Genomic DNA, 15,000 nt, shown 5'->3' on the forward strand with positions numbered 1-15,000 from the left:
GTGTCTCCCTGCCAGGGCTGATCTCCCGCGGACCAATGAACTCCTTCTCCACTGACCACCAGCCAATACGAGAGCGGCTGGGCTCTCTGGCAGCCAATGAACTGCTGTTATTTGGAGCTCAGAGTCGGCCATCTTGTTTGTTTTTGTCCCTTCAGTTACGGGAAGTGTGTGTGTGTGTGTATGTGTGTGTGTGTGTGTGTGTGTGTGTGTGTGTGTGGAGGGGGGAAATCCGAGGTTACGTCAACCCCACACGGCTGATCGGGCGAGCTCAGACTGACAGGAGAGCCGTCCAATCAGAGGGTGACTCTGGGGAGGCAGGGGGCGGGGCGAAGCTGATTTCACGACAAGTGGAAAGTTTGAGATTTGTTTTTTACACCGTGGCGTGTTTCATCAGCAGGAGATGACGTCATGGATTACAAACTGTAAAAACATTTTAAATAAATATAAATCATATTGTTCAGTAATTATAAGAAACAGAATAAAGTGAAGCTATTTATCAATATTTATATTTTAATTTACATTTATGTCTCCTCACCTGCTTCTCTGATTATTTAAAAACATCTTGAGACCTCACGGCGTGTTTCTTTAATAAATGTCCTTCTCACTGTGATGTGTCGCTGTTACCTTACATCTCCGCTGGATGGCGCTGTTGCCTCATCTGTTTGTAACCTAGCAGCATCAAATACAGTTCTCTGAATGAAAGAAGACACTGCTGTAATGAAGTGAGCAGTAAAAACAAAGCTTAGACATGCTACTGCAGAAAGTCGTACTACAGATGTGTCTGAAAATAGTTAAAGAGGACATATCACCCCCCTCCTCCACCTTTTCAAACAGTCCCCCTCCTCCACCTTTTCAAACAGTCCCCTCCTCCACCTTTTCAAACAGTCCTCCTCCACCTTTTCAAACAGTCCCCTCCTCCACCTTTTCAAACAGTCCCCCTCCTCCACCTTTTCAAACAGTCCCCTCCTCCACCTTTTCAAACAGTCCCCTCCTCCACCTTTTCAAACAGTCCCCCTCCTCCACCTTTTCAAACAGTCCCCTCACCTCCACCTTTTCAAACAGTCCTCCTCCACCTTTTCAAACAGTCCCCACCTCCACCTTTTCAAACAGTCCTCCTCCACCTTTTCAAACAGTCCTCCTCCACCTTTTCAAACAGTCCCCTCCTCCACCTTTTCAAACAGTCCTCCTCCACCTTTTCAAACAGTCCTCCTCCACCTTTTCAAACAGTCTCCAAACTCCACCTTTTCAAACAGTCCCCTCCTCCACCTTTTCAAACAGTCTCCTCCTCCACCTTTTCAAACAGTCCCCTCCTCCACCTTTTCAAACAGTCCTCCTCCACCTTTTCAAACAGTCCCCTCCTCCACCTTTTCAAACAGTCCTCCTCCACCTTTTCAAACAGTCCTCCTCCACCTTTTCAAACAGTCCCCTCCTCCACCTTTTCAAACAGTCCTCCTCTACCTTTTCAAACAGTCCTCCTCCACCTTTTCAAACAGTCCTCCTCCACCTTTTCAAACAGTCTCCTCCTCCACCTTTTCAAACAGTCTCCTCCTCCACCTTTTCAAACAGTCCTCCTCCACCTTTTCAAACAGTCTCCTCCTCCACCTTTTCAAACAGTCCTCCTCCTCCACCTTTTCAAACAGTCCCCTCCTCCACCTTTTCAAACAGTCTCCTCCTCCACCTTTTCAAACAGTCTCCTCCTCCACCTTTTCAAACAGTCCCCTCCTCCACCTTTTCAAACAGTCTCCTCCTCCACCTTTTCAAACAGTCCTCCTCCTCCACCTTTTCAAACAGTCCTCCTCCACCTTTTCAAACAGTCCTCCTCCACCTTTTCAAACAGTCCCCTCCTCCATCTTTTCTAACAGTCCCCTCACCTCCACCTTTTCAAACAGTCCTCCTCCACCTTTTCAAAAAGTCCTCCTCCACCTTTTCAAACAGTCCCCTCACCTCCACCTTTTCAAACAGTCTCCTCCTCCACCTTTTCAAACAGTCCCCTCCTCCACCTTTTCAAACAGTCTCCTCCTCCACCTTTTCAAACAGTCCTCCTCCTCCACCTTTTCAAACAGTCCTCCTCCACCTTTTCAAACAGTCCTCCTCCACCTTTTCAAACAGTCCCCTCCTCCATCTTTTCTAACAGTCCCCTCACCTCCACCTTTTCAAACAGTCCTCCTCCACCTTTTCAAAAAGTCCTCCTCCACCTTTTCAAACAGTCCCCTCACCTCCACCTTTTCAAACAGTCCTCCTCCTCCACCTTTTCTAACAGTCCCCTCACCTCCACCTTTTCAAACAGTCCCTTCCTCCACCTTTTCAAACAGTCCTCCTCCTCCACCTTTTCAAACAGTCCCCTCCTCCATCTTTTCTAACAGTCCCTCCTCTACAGTCCCTCCTCCTTTCAAACAGTCCTCCTCCACCTTTTCTAACAGTCCCCCTCCTCCACCTTTTCAAACAGTCCTCCTCCTCCACCTTTTCAAACAGTTCTCCTCCACCTTTTCAAACAGTCCTCCTCCACCTTTTCAAACAGTCCTCCTCCACCTTTTCAAACAGTCCCCTCACCTCCACCTTTTCAAACAGTCCTCCTCCTCCACCTTTTCAAACAGTCCTCCTCCACCTTTTCAAACAGTCCCCTCCTCCTCCTTTTCAAACAGTCCTCCTCCACCTTTTCAAACAGTCCCCACTTCCACTATTCAAACAGTCCTCCTCCACCTTTTCAAACAGTCCTCCTCCACCTTTTCAAACAGTCCCCTCCTCCACCTTTTCAAACAGTCCTCCTCCTCCTTTTCTAACAGTCCCCTCCTCCACCTTTTCAAACAGTCCCCTCCTCCATCTTTTCTAACAGTCCCCTCACCTCCACCTTTTCAAACAGTCCTCCTCCACCTTTTCAAAAAGTCCTCCTCCACCTTTTCAAACAGTCCCCTCACCTCCACCTTTTCAAACAGTCCTCCTCCTCCACTTTTTCAAACAGTCCCCTCCTCCATCTTTTCTAACAGTCCCCTCCTCCACCTTTTCAAACAGTCCTCCTCCTCCACCTTTTCAAACAGTCCCCTCACCTCCACCTTTTCAAACAGTCCTCCTCCACCTTTTCAAAAAGTCCTCCTCCACCTTTTCAAACAGTCCCCTCACCTCCACCTTTTCAAACAGTCCTCCTCCTCCACCTTTTCAAACAGTCCCCTCCTCCATCTTTTCAAACAGTCCTCCTCCTCCACCTTTTCAAACAGTCCCCTCCTCCATCTTTTCTAACAGTCCCCTCCTCCACCTTTTCAAACAGTCCCCTCACCTCCACCTTTTCAAACAGTCCCTTCCTCCACCTTTTCAAACAGTCCTCCTCCTCCACCTTTTCAAACAGTCCCCTCCTCCATCTTTTCTAACAGTCCCCTCCTCCACCTTTTCAAACAGTCCTCCTCCTCCACCTTTTCAAACAGTCCTCCTCCACCTTTTCTAACAGTCCCCTCACCTCCACCTTTTCAAACAGTCCTCCTCCTCCACCTTTTCAAACAGTCCCCTCCTCCATCTTTTCTAACAGTCCCCTCCTCCACCTTTTCAAACAGTCCTCCTCCTCCACCTTTTCAAATAGTCCTCCTCCACCTTTTCTAACAGTCCCCTCACCTCCACCTTTTCAAACAGTCCTCCTCCACCTTTTCAAACAGTCCCCTCCTCCACCTTTTCAAACAGCCCTCCTCCTCCACCTTTTCAAACAGTCCTCCTCCTCCACCTTTTCAAACAGTCCCCTCCTCCATCTTTTCTAACAGTCCCCTCACCTCCACCTTTTCAAACAGTCCTCCTCCACCTTTTCAAACAGTCCTCCTCCTCCACCTTTTCAAACAGTCCCCTCCTCCACCTTTTCAAACAGTCCTCCTCCTCCACCTTTTCAAACAGTCTCCTCCTCCACCTTTTCAAACAGTCCCCTCCTCCACCTTTTCAAACAGTCTCCTCCTCCACCTTTTCAAACAGTCCTCCTCCTCCACCTTTTCAAACAGTCCTCCTCCACCTTTTCAAACAGTCCTCCTCCACCTTTTCAAACAGTCCCCTCCTCCATCTTTTCTAACAGTCCCCTCACCTCCACCTTTTCAAACAGTCCCTTCCTCCACCTTTTCAAACAGTCCTCCTCCTCCACCTTTTCAAACAGTCCCCTCCTCCATCTTTTCTAACAGTCCCCTCCTCCACCTTTTCAAACAGTCCTCCTCCACCTTTTCTAACAGTCCCCCTCCTCCACCTTTTCAAACAGTCCTCCTCCTCCACCTTTTCAAACAGTTCTCCTCCACCTTTTCAAACAGTCCTCCTCCACCTTTTCAAACAGTCCTCCTCCACCTTTTCAAACAGTCCCCTCACCTCCACCTTTTCAAACAGTCCTCCTCCTCCACCTTTTCAAACAGTCCTCCTCCACCTTTTCAAACAGTCCCCTCCTCCTCCTTTTCAAACAGTCCTCCTCCACCTTTTCAAACAGTCCCCACTTCCACTATTCAAACAGTCCTCCTCCACCTTTTCAAACAGTCCTCCTCCACCTTTTCAAACAGTCCCCTCCTCCACCTTTTCAAACAGTCCTCCTCCTCCTTTTCTAACAGTCCCCTCCTCCACCTTTTCAAACAGTCCCCTCCTCCATCTTTTCTAACAGTCCCCTCACCTCCACCTTTTCAAACAGTCCTCCTCCACCTTTTCAAAAAGTCCTCCTCCACCTTTTCAAACAGTCCCCTCACCTCCACCTTTTCAAACAGTCCTCCTCCTCCACTTTTTCAAACAGTCCCCTCCTCCATCTTTTCTAACAGTCCCCTCCTCCACCTTTTCAAACAGTCCTCCTCCTCCACCTTTTCAAACAGTCCCCTCCTCCATCTTTTCTAACAGTCCCCTCCTCCACCTTTTCAAACAGTCCCCTCACCTCCACCTTTTCAAACAGTCCCTTCCTCCACCTTTTCAAACAGTCCTCCTCCTCCACCTTTTCAAACAGTCCCCTCCTCCATCTTTTCTAACAGTCCCCTCCTCCACCTTTTCAAACAGTCCCCTCACCTCCACCTTTTCAAACAGTCCCTTCCTCCACCTTTTCAAACAGTCCTCCTCCTCCACCTTTTCAAACAGTCCCCTCCTCCATCTTTTCTAACAGTCCCCTCACCTCCACCTTTTCAAACAGTCCTCCTCCTCCACCTTTTCAAACAGTCCTCCTCCACCTTTTCTAACAGTCCCCTCACCTCCACCTTTTCAAACAGTCCTCCTCCTCCACCTTTTCAAACAGTCCCCTCCTCCATCTTTTCTAACAGTCCCCTCCTCCACCTTTTCAAACAGTCCTCCTCCTCCACCTTTTCAAACAGTCTCCTCCTCCACCTTTTCAAACAGTCCTCCTCCACCTTTTCAAACAGTCCCCTCCTCCTCCTTTTCAAACAGTCCTCCTCCACCTTTTCAAACAGTCCCCACTTCCACTATTCAAACAGTCCTCCTCCACCTTTTCAAACAGTCCTCCTCCACCTTTTCAAACAGTCCCCTCCTCCACCTTTTCAAACAGTCCTCCTCCACCTTTTCAAACAGTCCTCCTCCACCTTTTCTAACAGTCCTCCTCCACCTTTTCAAACAGTCCTCCTCCACCTTTTCAAACAGTCCTCCTCCACCTTTTCAAACAGTCCTCCTCCACCTTTTCTAACAGTCCCTTCCTCCACCTTTTCAACAGTCCTCCTCCTCCACCTTTTCAAACAGTCCCCTCCTCCACCTTTTCAAACAGTCCTCTGTGGTCTAAATGAAACATCTGTGCTTTGGTCAGAATATAACATGAATCAAGCACCAGAGGAGGTTTGTGACCCTGTATAAACCAGCTCTTTCAGAACGCTCCGTTTTGGTGTGTGTGTCTCTTTAAATGCAATGCTATATGCCCCAAAGTAGTGAAGTAGTAGTCAGGGGTGTCTCCATGATTTTTGGGCCCCATGAACAGATCTCACATTGGGCCCCTCCCCCACAGCCTCACTCTAACTATAACCACACCATCATTACACAAACCACCCATAAAAAGATTTCCTCCCTTGTGTCTTGCAGTTATTATATTCACACACAACATCCAGCAGACCTTTTCATAACTTATCCCTAAATATCAAACTTGTTTGGTATAGTTGGAGGCGGCCCGACGCTCTCTGAGCAGATCTGGGACGTTAAAATTGGATCTTTATATCGCTCACACTACAAATTATTCTGGACAGATTATCAGCTCCGATCAGCTTTGAGTCGGGAACACCCACAAGAGCAGAGAAGAAGAACTCAAACCTCAAATCTTGCAGTCTGGGCCCAGTTTAAGGAGAGATTAAATCCATCAAATACAGCATGAAAACTCCTGCAAACTGTGTAAATTACACCAGAACATTGCCATCGCCCGATGCATAAACCGAAAAGTTGCCAATGTTTTTGTACGATTGAGACAGTGTGCAGGAGTTTGTCTTCTAAATGTTTCAGTATGAAACAGAACATGTTGCTCCTGTTATTTCCATTTCAATCTATATTAAAAAGGACATAATCTTCAGAAAAGGTAAAGGGGAAATAATGGATTTGAAGTGTCTAAAAATGTAAATTCTGGTTGGTGCGTTTTTTGTTTTGGATTTTAAAAATTTTAAAAAATCAGAGAATCAAAAAAGACCAAGTACACTGATTTACAGACGTCGTATTAGAAACAAGCAGTTAAGATAATATTTGGTGTCTAGGACTCGATGATGCTTGATTTTTACGAGAGTCATATTTAAAAGTTTAAAATCCTGGTTTTGTGACTACAATAAATAACTTTAACCTCGGGTTACATCCTCTAAAAAACTTTAAGCATCTTTTGGCATTTTAATAATTTAAGGTTTTATTATTATTTATGTTTTTATAAGAAAGAGTTCAGAATCATGTTCATTTGTTCATCCAGTTAACCCTTTCCTCTGACTTACAGACAACAAACTATAGATTTATTTCAGGACCAATCAGGACCCCTTCCTCCTTTGGGACCCTGGGTGGTCAGTCCCACTTCCCCGCCCTTTAGCTCCGCCCCTGGTAGATGTAGTGGTTGTTGTTGTTGTTGTTGTTGTTGTGATGAACGCTCAGACAGTCGTTTGATCAGTTTGGATGTTTTTATTTCATCACTGACCTCATAAACATTTCTCACTGTATTTTCTTACAGAGGGGCATGATGGGTAACAGACAGGATGGGAGGCAGTGGCCGGCCACTAACCAATCACCTGCACTCGATCAATACTCAATAATCAATAATAACAAGAAGTACGACAGGAAGAAGAAGAATACACGGCCATGCTGCTGTTACACCCAGAGAGAGAGAGAGAGAGAAGATGGAGGAGTTTGTCGTCATGGTAACTGGGGAGCACTGGTTGCCAAGGTTACACTTGAGAGTGGTAACTTGGTTTTTCAAAAAATGACATCACGGCCCAGTCCTCCTCTGATTGGCTGAATCGTTTACAGTCCTCAGGTTTGTTTGTTTGTTTATTTCACGCAGGTATCGGCGGCGTCAATCAGAGTCCGTGTGGTTACAACAACATGGGTATCCATGGTAACAGCAGCCATAACACGCAGTCAGTCAAGCCTCCCGACAGGGTGAGGACCAATCGGAGACCGACACAGTTTAAAAAAGGTGAAGCAGGTGTCACAGAGATCAATCAGAACAGGAAGTAAAAAAAACAGATAAATAAATAAAAACACTCAGCCATCGATCGTCTGGTTTGGCACAAGAAACAGGTCAATAATCAGAAACTGTAAGGCAAAATACTGAATGTACACAGACGGACTGAACCGGTTTAAAACCAGTTCTAACTGGTTTCCAACTGGTCCAAACTGGCTCTAAATGTTTCCTAGTAACTACAGCTGTCTAACTCGAGATGCCTGGTTATAACCAGAGACGGGCAGGTTAAGTTACTTTATGAACGTTTAACCCACGGCACTACAAACCACCGACACGACTTCACTGTGAAAAGACGAGGAAGACGAGGTGTGGACACGCCCACACACAGATCTGATTAAAGCAGTGTGGTGTAAAAAAAATAAAAAATAAAGATTAACGTTGAACCCACACCAGCGTCAGATCAGATTAGGACAGTGGTTTCCACGGTACTGATCGATGCTAACCTCAAACCTGACTGAACATTTAAGATGCGCAAGCTAGCAAACCAACAACAGTTAGCATGTTGGGTTACACTTACAAAATGAGCTAGCATTAGCACATCCCAGAAAAACATTTATATAATCAGGGTCGTTTCCAGAAGGGTGGCCAGAGGTGACATGGGCTCACCTTCAAACTGCCAGATGTTGCAATGAAATCCTCCATTCAGGCTGTTGCAACATGCAGCTCATAGTTTTCAGTGTGCAGATGTTTGTTTTAAATTGTGTCTTTGGACGTACAGATTTGTTTAAGTCCTTGAAGGTCCTTCGTCTGAATCTGTGCACACTGGACCGATACAACACACTAACTGTTCAATATCACGCACACACAAACACCAGTCAGAACCGGTCAGAAATCATCTCTGAAGAAAACATGTAGAAAAAATCAACACTCAAAGCTCCTGAAGTGTTTTCAGATGTTTGTGATCACTCAAACATCTGAATGTTTCTCTCTTCACTCTGAGTTTCTCCTCCAGCCTCCTCGTATTTATTCTGCAGAAAGTCAGAGTGAGCTGATGTGAGAACACAGCAGGATATAATCAGGAGAATTCACTTGGGGCCAGTGGGAGGGGCCAGTGGGAGGGGCCAGTGGGAGGAGCCAGTGGGAGGGGGTGGTGACCTTTATTCCCTGTGATCGCTGCACGACCATAGACTGTCTGCACGCCACCTCTACCATCTCTGTGCTCTAATCAACCTGCTGCTGCATGTTTCCTGTTCTCCAGGATGTTCTTCTCCTCTCTTTACTTTACATTGAGATTCATTGATACAAACACACATATTCTCATTGTAGAGTCGTATAGAGGACTCTGATGCTTCTTCCATATGTCACATCTCGCCTCAGGAGACCCCCCCCCCCAACAGATCGTCTCCCGCTGTGAGGTTGATGTGTGAACAACCACATCAGGAGCATTTCAGCGGGAGTGCTCCTGAAATTATCTAGATATTTTCAGGAGTGCAGATGTAAAAACAGCTTTGGATTGAAAGTTAAAAAAAGTATTTCTGAACATGGCGACGGCTGATGAAGACGTTGAGCTGTAAGGCTAATTTACTGTCCATTTCCAGTCTGCATCACACGCCAAAAGCACCCTGAAAAACATGCTGAGTCAGCAGAGCCACGCACACACTGAGCACCGTGTGACAGCTGAGAAAGAATTAAGAAACAAGTCAAGCTCTTACAACATGTTGTAACTCCGAGCCAGATGTTTCACATTAGCTTCTGTGTGCACGGTACAGCTTTAGCCTAGCTTAGCACAAACACTGGAGCAAAGAGAAAATGTAACTTTTCCACAACTCCAAACTATCCCCCCATTATTTCACTTGAGGCTAACAAACAGTTAAACTTAAATAATGGTTTTTAAAAGGCTAACCTCAGGTACTAGCTAAACGCTGTTAGTTTTAGCCTTTCAGCTAAAAGTCAGCATTGTGCGGTGTTAGCTTGTTTTTAGATGAGCCTATACCTGCACACACACCTGATTCCTGACTGTGGAGAACCCAGAGAACAGGAGGATTCACTAAAATGTCAGATTGTTCCTTTAATCTTCCCTTCGACAGTAAACTTTGTTAACGTGTTTTTAAATGACACAATCTCTGTTGTTTTAATGATCGATAGTATCAAAAAGTACGGAAGCGTTAAAAAAAACTACGTCTATATCATAAGAGAGGTGTGTTGGAGAGGAATGAATCCATCTAAAATGGAGAGAAACACTTTCACGTTGTCTAGTTTGCACAAAAACGTCAAAGTTTAGAGGCGAGGGTGAAATGTGGCGCTCCTCTCAGGCTCCGCCCTCTTTCACAAATGATGCCAATGCTTTTTGTGCAATTAGGACGGCGTTAAAGTGTCAATCTGCAATTTGTGACGTTTGATTACAAAAATGTACCCAATACTGGGTGTGTAGGGCTTCTATTCTGGTTGCCGTGGTAACAAGTATCGAGGTTGTTAACTTTTTTTTTTAACTGGAATAATATCGATGTTTCAAACGTTGTGCCAACCCTGTGTGTTAATGTGAAGCTAAAACTGTAGGAGCCAAGATGGCCGCCACTGAAAACCAGGCTGTCTGATTGGCTCCGGCTGTGTGGTGTGACATGGTTGACCTCTGACTTTTACATAGTCACATGACCGAGGGGGGTGTCACAGCAGAATAAATTATATTTACAAAAACGTTTCTCTTATTTTTTTTTCTTCTTGCATCAAGCAAACATCAAACACGACCGCGATCGGGAACACGGAAAATATCCAACAACAATCCGTCTGTTCATATAGCATCAGATACACTCAGCAATAATAACAATTATAATAATATTAATAATAATAATATGTTCTTTTTTCACTATCAAAACACTGTGTCCAACAGTCCTCTATAGAGACAGAGACAGACCGCACCACTGTGAACAGGATAAAAACAGAGAGTCTCTTTCATTGGGTTCAGTTCACATGGGCTCCGTCTAATCGCTGGATTCATTTCAACATTCAGTCTGAGCTCAGCAGGAACTTCAACAGTCCGCCTTCTGGTTCCCCGTCAGACACTCTTTATAATATCAAACTTTTTACATCTAAAAACATCCCGACAAGAGTCCTGCAGAAACCTCACAGAGGGGACTCACCTTCTGTCTGCCTGACCCCGTGTCAATAAAGATCTGTACAAACTGTTCTCAGAGTTCTATCGTTGACCTCTGACCCAAACACAAAAAAACCTAAACGATTCAGTTCAGACAAAAAGACCTGAAAACACAGAATGTCCTCGGGTCGTTCCTCTGGGAGATGTTTTCATGAGACTCAATCTTTTTGTGTTTTTGAAATGAGACTGAAGAAAAAGTTTAAAACTCTGGGAACACAAACACGGAGTGATTCAGACATCAGACAGAGGATTAAAAAAGGAACAGATCTTCAGTCATATTTTTAACAGAGGGCATCGTCTTAATTGCACAAATAAGTTGCTGTTGTTTGGAGCGTTGGCAATGTTTTTGTTCGACTTAGACGGTGTGCAGACGTTAGCCTGCGACATGTGTCGTCAAAAACAAGAAACTATCAAGTATATTCTATTTCTGTTGCTGTGGTATCAAACCGGTATTAAAGGTCACAAAAGTCCATCCTCTCCGTCTTCTGCCTGCTCCACTTTTCACAAAATGTGTGCTCAAACAGGCCGTTTGGAGATTTTCCCTTCATGACATCACAAAGGGCAGTAGCCCCTCCCCCAGGTGGGTGACACTCCCACAGCTAGGTGTTTGTTCTGCCCTCTGAGTCTGCCTTCTCACCGTAAACAATAGGACATGGAGCGAGAAAGCACCGGGTACACAGAAGCCCCTTCCAGAGAAGGGGCGTGGTCAGACGCAGCTCATTTACATATTTAAAGGTACAGACACAGAAACAGCCTGTTCTGAGCAGGGCTGAAATAGAGGGGTTTATAGACATGATCAAATACAGGATCAGAGTGGATTTAGAACAAGAAACTTCACACACATGTTTTGAGGAGCCCTGCGACTTATTTAAACTTAAAGAAGAAGAGGAGGATATGTCACCTTTAATATGGTTTGATTTTGACTAGAATCAGTTTGAAGTGTAAATTTCGGGTCTGGTGTCGATCCTGCTACAATACAAAGGGTTAAGTGAGTTTTCTCCAGGACCCTCATGAACCACCTCTGTGATTTAATGAAACCTTCAGCCCCAGACATCCCCAGCAGAGGGCAGAGGTTAAAAGTCCACACCTCAAGCAGAGCTTTCTGGGCAATGTAGTTCACCTTCCAGGCTGCTGAGTGTTTTTGGTAGATTGAGGCGAAACAGAACGGAGACATGGTTGATTTTAATCTTCAGGGATCATTTGGGATTAAAAACTTTAAAAATGTCTTTTAAATGCATTCAAAGATTCAGAGAGGACACATCAGTCTTCTTCTTCTTTTAGGTTTAAAAATCTCACAGCGACTCATTCGTCCAAACAGTCAGGAAGCTGAACTCTTTAAATCCAGAAGTTTAATCTCTCATTTCATTCGCTCCTCGTTGACACGGGATCTTGAACGACGGGCTTCTGTTCAGTTTGATGTTTGAGTCCATGTGCTCGTCGATTGTGGAGGGGGGTTTATATTTGGAGGGAGTAGGGGTCGCAGGGGGGAGGGGTCCTGCTTTGCTCTGCTTCCTGCACTGGCTCTGAACTTTGTTGGAAATGAATAACGTGGGAGCAGAAACCAGAAACGGATTCTGACTCTGATGAGATGTAACTGTCTTTGTGTGTGTGTGTTTGTGTGTGTTTGTGTGTGTGTGTGTGTGTGTGTGTCCTCAGGCTCTCTGTGAGTCTCACCTCATTCTGTCGATGAGTTTTTGTTTTTGTCCTTTTTCTCTAATAAATGTTGTTTTTTTAATGTGTGACCTCCTGTGAGTAGATCCTGTGTCAGCAGCTGTGTCTTAAGTCCACACTAAACTCCACTACTAACATGCTCGGTTACCATGGAGACGTGAGGTTCATCTGAACTAGTAGAGCGTGACGTCCAAACTAACTTAAACATTGTGTCAGAGATTAGGGTTTGAACCCGATGTGACAAATCAGTGAGCAGGAGTGAAAACAAAGCCATCACCATGACAACCGGATTTTACAGAGGACGTCACACCTCCTACTGTAGGAGCTTTCTCAGCTGGTGAAACACCTGGAGAGCGTGAACCTGGTCCTGAATCAGAAATTATGTTTAGACTAGAGTAAGATTGAACACACACACACACACACACACACACACACACACACACACACACACACACACACACACACACACACACACACACACACACACACACACACACACAGCGTGAGTTTAAACTGTGATATGAAAATTTTTCAGGACGTTCTTTGAACAGCTCCCTTTAGAAAGTAATGAAGGGGGAGGAGTCACCTCCCGGCGTCTCTGTTCACAGACACAAGAATGCGTCATGACGTCAGAGAGCGAGGAACTTTAACGTGCTTCATGTCTGATAATCGTCCAATCAGAGAGCCTCACGCTGCTGTTTCTAAAAAAAACTGATAAAATCCTCTTTTTTTCAATGTTTGGATCAGTTTTTTTCCCCCCACATGATGATGTCACAGTTGTGACAGGGGTGTTGCCATGGTAACAGAGCTGAGGCTTATAGGTGCTGTTGTGTATCAACAGAGTGTCGGGTTTTTGAGGACTTCTTCTGTGAGAATAAAAAGGCTCCACCCCCCCTCACAGGTACACAAAAAAAGGTGAGAGACAGAGAGACGCCGTCGTGTGTCGCTCGTGGGGAGGAATCATGCAGAGCTGTGTGTGTGTGTGTGTGTGTGTGTGTGTGTGTTGTCTAAATTTGTTTTCTTTTGTCTTCATTATTTGACCCGCCTTCTTCATTTTCTCTCGTCCAATAGAATCATGTGTTCTCCCCCTCCGCTTCAGCTGTTAGCTCCTCCCCCTCCTCCTCCACACTCTCCCACGATTGGCCTGTGGATCTGAGGCTCCTCCCCCTTCCCGGCCCTGGACAGGACGTCCATCCACCGTCGCTGTAGCTCCTCCCCGTCGGCGCTGAAGTACAGGGTCAGGTGACTCTGGGAGATCTTGAAGGCGTGGCGTCGCTCCAGGCGGTCACATGACTCGGGAAGAGAGACCTCAAAGCCGATCAGAGGAACGCTGCGCTGCGCCTTCACGTCCTGGAGGGAAATACACGCCATCATGTTTATACAGCGAATCAGACATAATCTCCATCGTTCATTTCTGCCTGCTTCTCTGATTGGTCAGAATCTGTTCGTTTGTGGATGACTCACCTGTGGAGCCCCGTAGATGTAGAGAACGAGCGGCTCATTTTCAGGGATGACGAACCACGCCTTCTGCCAGCTCCGCCCCCCTCCCTTCTCCATGTGGTGAAGAAAACTACAAATCACACTGTTCTCTGCTGCCAGGGAGGCTTGTTTCTACGGCAACAAGAGACAAAAGAGTGATGTCATAAGTGCCGAAAAAAAGTATTTTATTAAATGAGAAACAAACAGAAATGAAACGATGATGTCACACTTACTTCCAGGATGGAGCGCCTCCTGGTGGAGATGCTGGTCAGCACGGCGGGCGAGGGCGACGCCCCCACGAGCGCCTCCTGGTGGAGATGCTGGTCAGCACGGCGGGCGAGGGCGACGCCCCCACCAGCATGGCGTAGCAGTCGACACAGACGCGGTTGGTTCGGTTGTTGTCGTACGACAGACGAGCGCGAAACTCTGAACATTTCCCACAAACCACCTGGAGACAACAAAACCGTCCAGTGAGCCGGGGCTAAACCCTGCTGTTGTCATGGCAACAACCGTGTCTGTCACTGGAAAGGTTAACTTTTAATGTCAGTGGTTAAGGAAACAAATAACGGAGGAAAAACTGCAGATTTCTGTAGATTTTCTGCAGATGTAGAGGATACTACACATATCCTCTGTTACCGTGGTAACTACAAATGTCAGCTGTTTTGAAGCCTAGTTATAAATTCATGTCAGACTGTCTGGGTCTGACTGAGTGTTCTGATTGGCTCAGCTCAGGTGATCTGACTACAGTTTGTCCTGATGAATGTAGCTTATTTAACATTCATGAAACTAACTGTTTGGTGGTAACCATGGAAACACACTAAGCAGCAGAGTGCAGGAGAATGTTTGGGTTGCTTGGCAACAGGTCAGCTTCAGTTAAGATGTGGAACTAGAAAACAAATCACAGTCTTCTAGAATTTGTTTTTTTGAGCTGTTGAATAAAAACAACATCACACTAAAGGTCGACATGTTGTTCTGAATATCATCACTGCAGGTACGTACGTGTCCGCAGGCTTTACAGTGGTGACGTCTCTTGGTGATGGAGTTGAACGGCTCCTGACACTTCATACACAGAGTGACTTCTTTCTCTCTGATCGGAGTCGGAGCTCGTTTTCCCAACTCCACACAGCTC

The 15,000-nt window shown here is 45.8% G+C and overlaps 1 protein-coding gene across 1 annotated transcript in view; it reads right to left on the bottom strand.

Moving 5' to 3' along the window:
• Positions 1-7,048: 7,048 nt before the first annotated feature.
• The window catches only part of fgd1 (FYVE, RhoGEF and PH domain containing 1), a 26,293-nt gene continuing 18,341 nt past the window's right edge, over positions 7,049-15,000 (bottom strand). The window contains 6 exon segments of the mRNA XM_065961099.1: positions 7,049-13,525; positions 13,527-13,742; positions 13,857-14,003; positions 14,105-14,120; positions 14,177-14,319; positions 14,871-14,999. Of these exon segments, the coding sequence (XP_065817171.1) occupies positions 13,466-13,525; positions 13,527-13,742; positions 13,857-14,003; positions 14,105-14,120; positions 14,177-14,319; positions 14,871-14,999 (711 nt within the window). The 3' untranslated portion in view covers positions 7,049-13,465.

Source organism: Labrus bergylta, chromosome 12, assembly GCF_963930695.1.
Source record: "Labrus bergylta chromosome 12, fLabBer1.1, whole genome shotgun sequence".
NCBI lineage: Eukaryota > Metazoa > Chordata > Actinopteri > Labriformes > Labridae > Labrus > Labrus bergylta.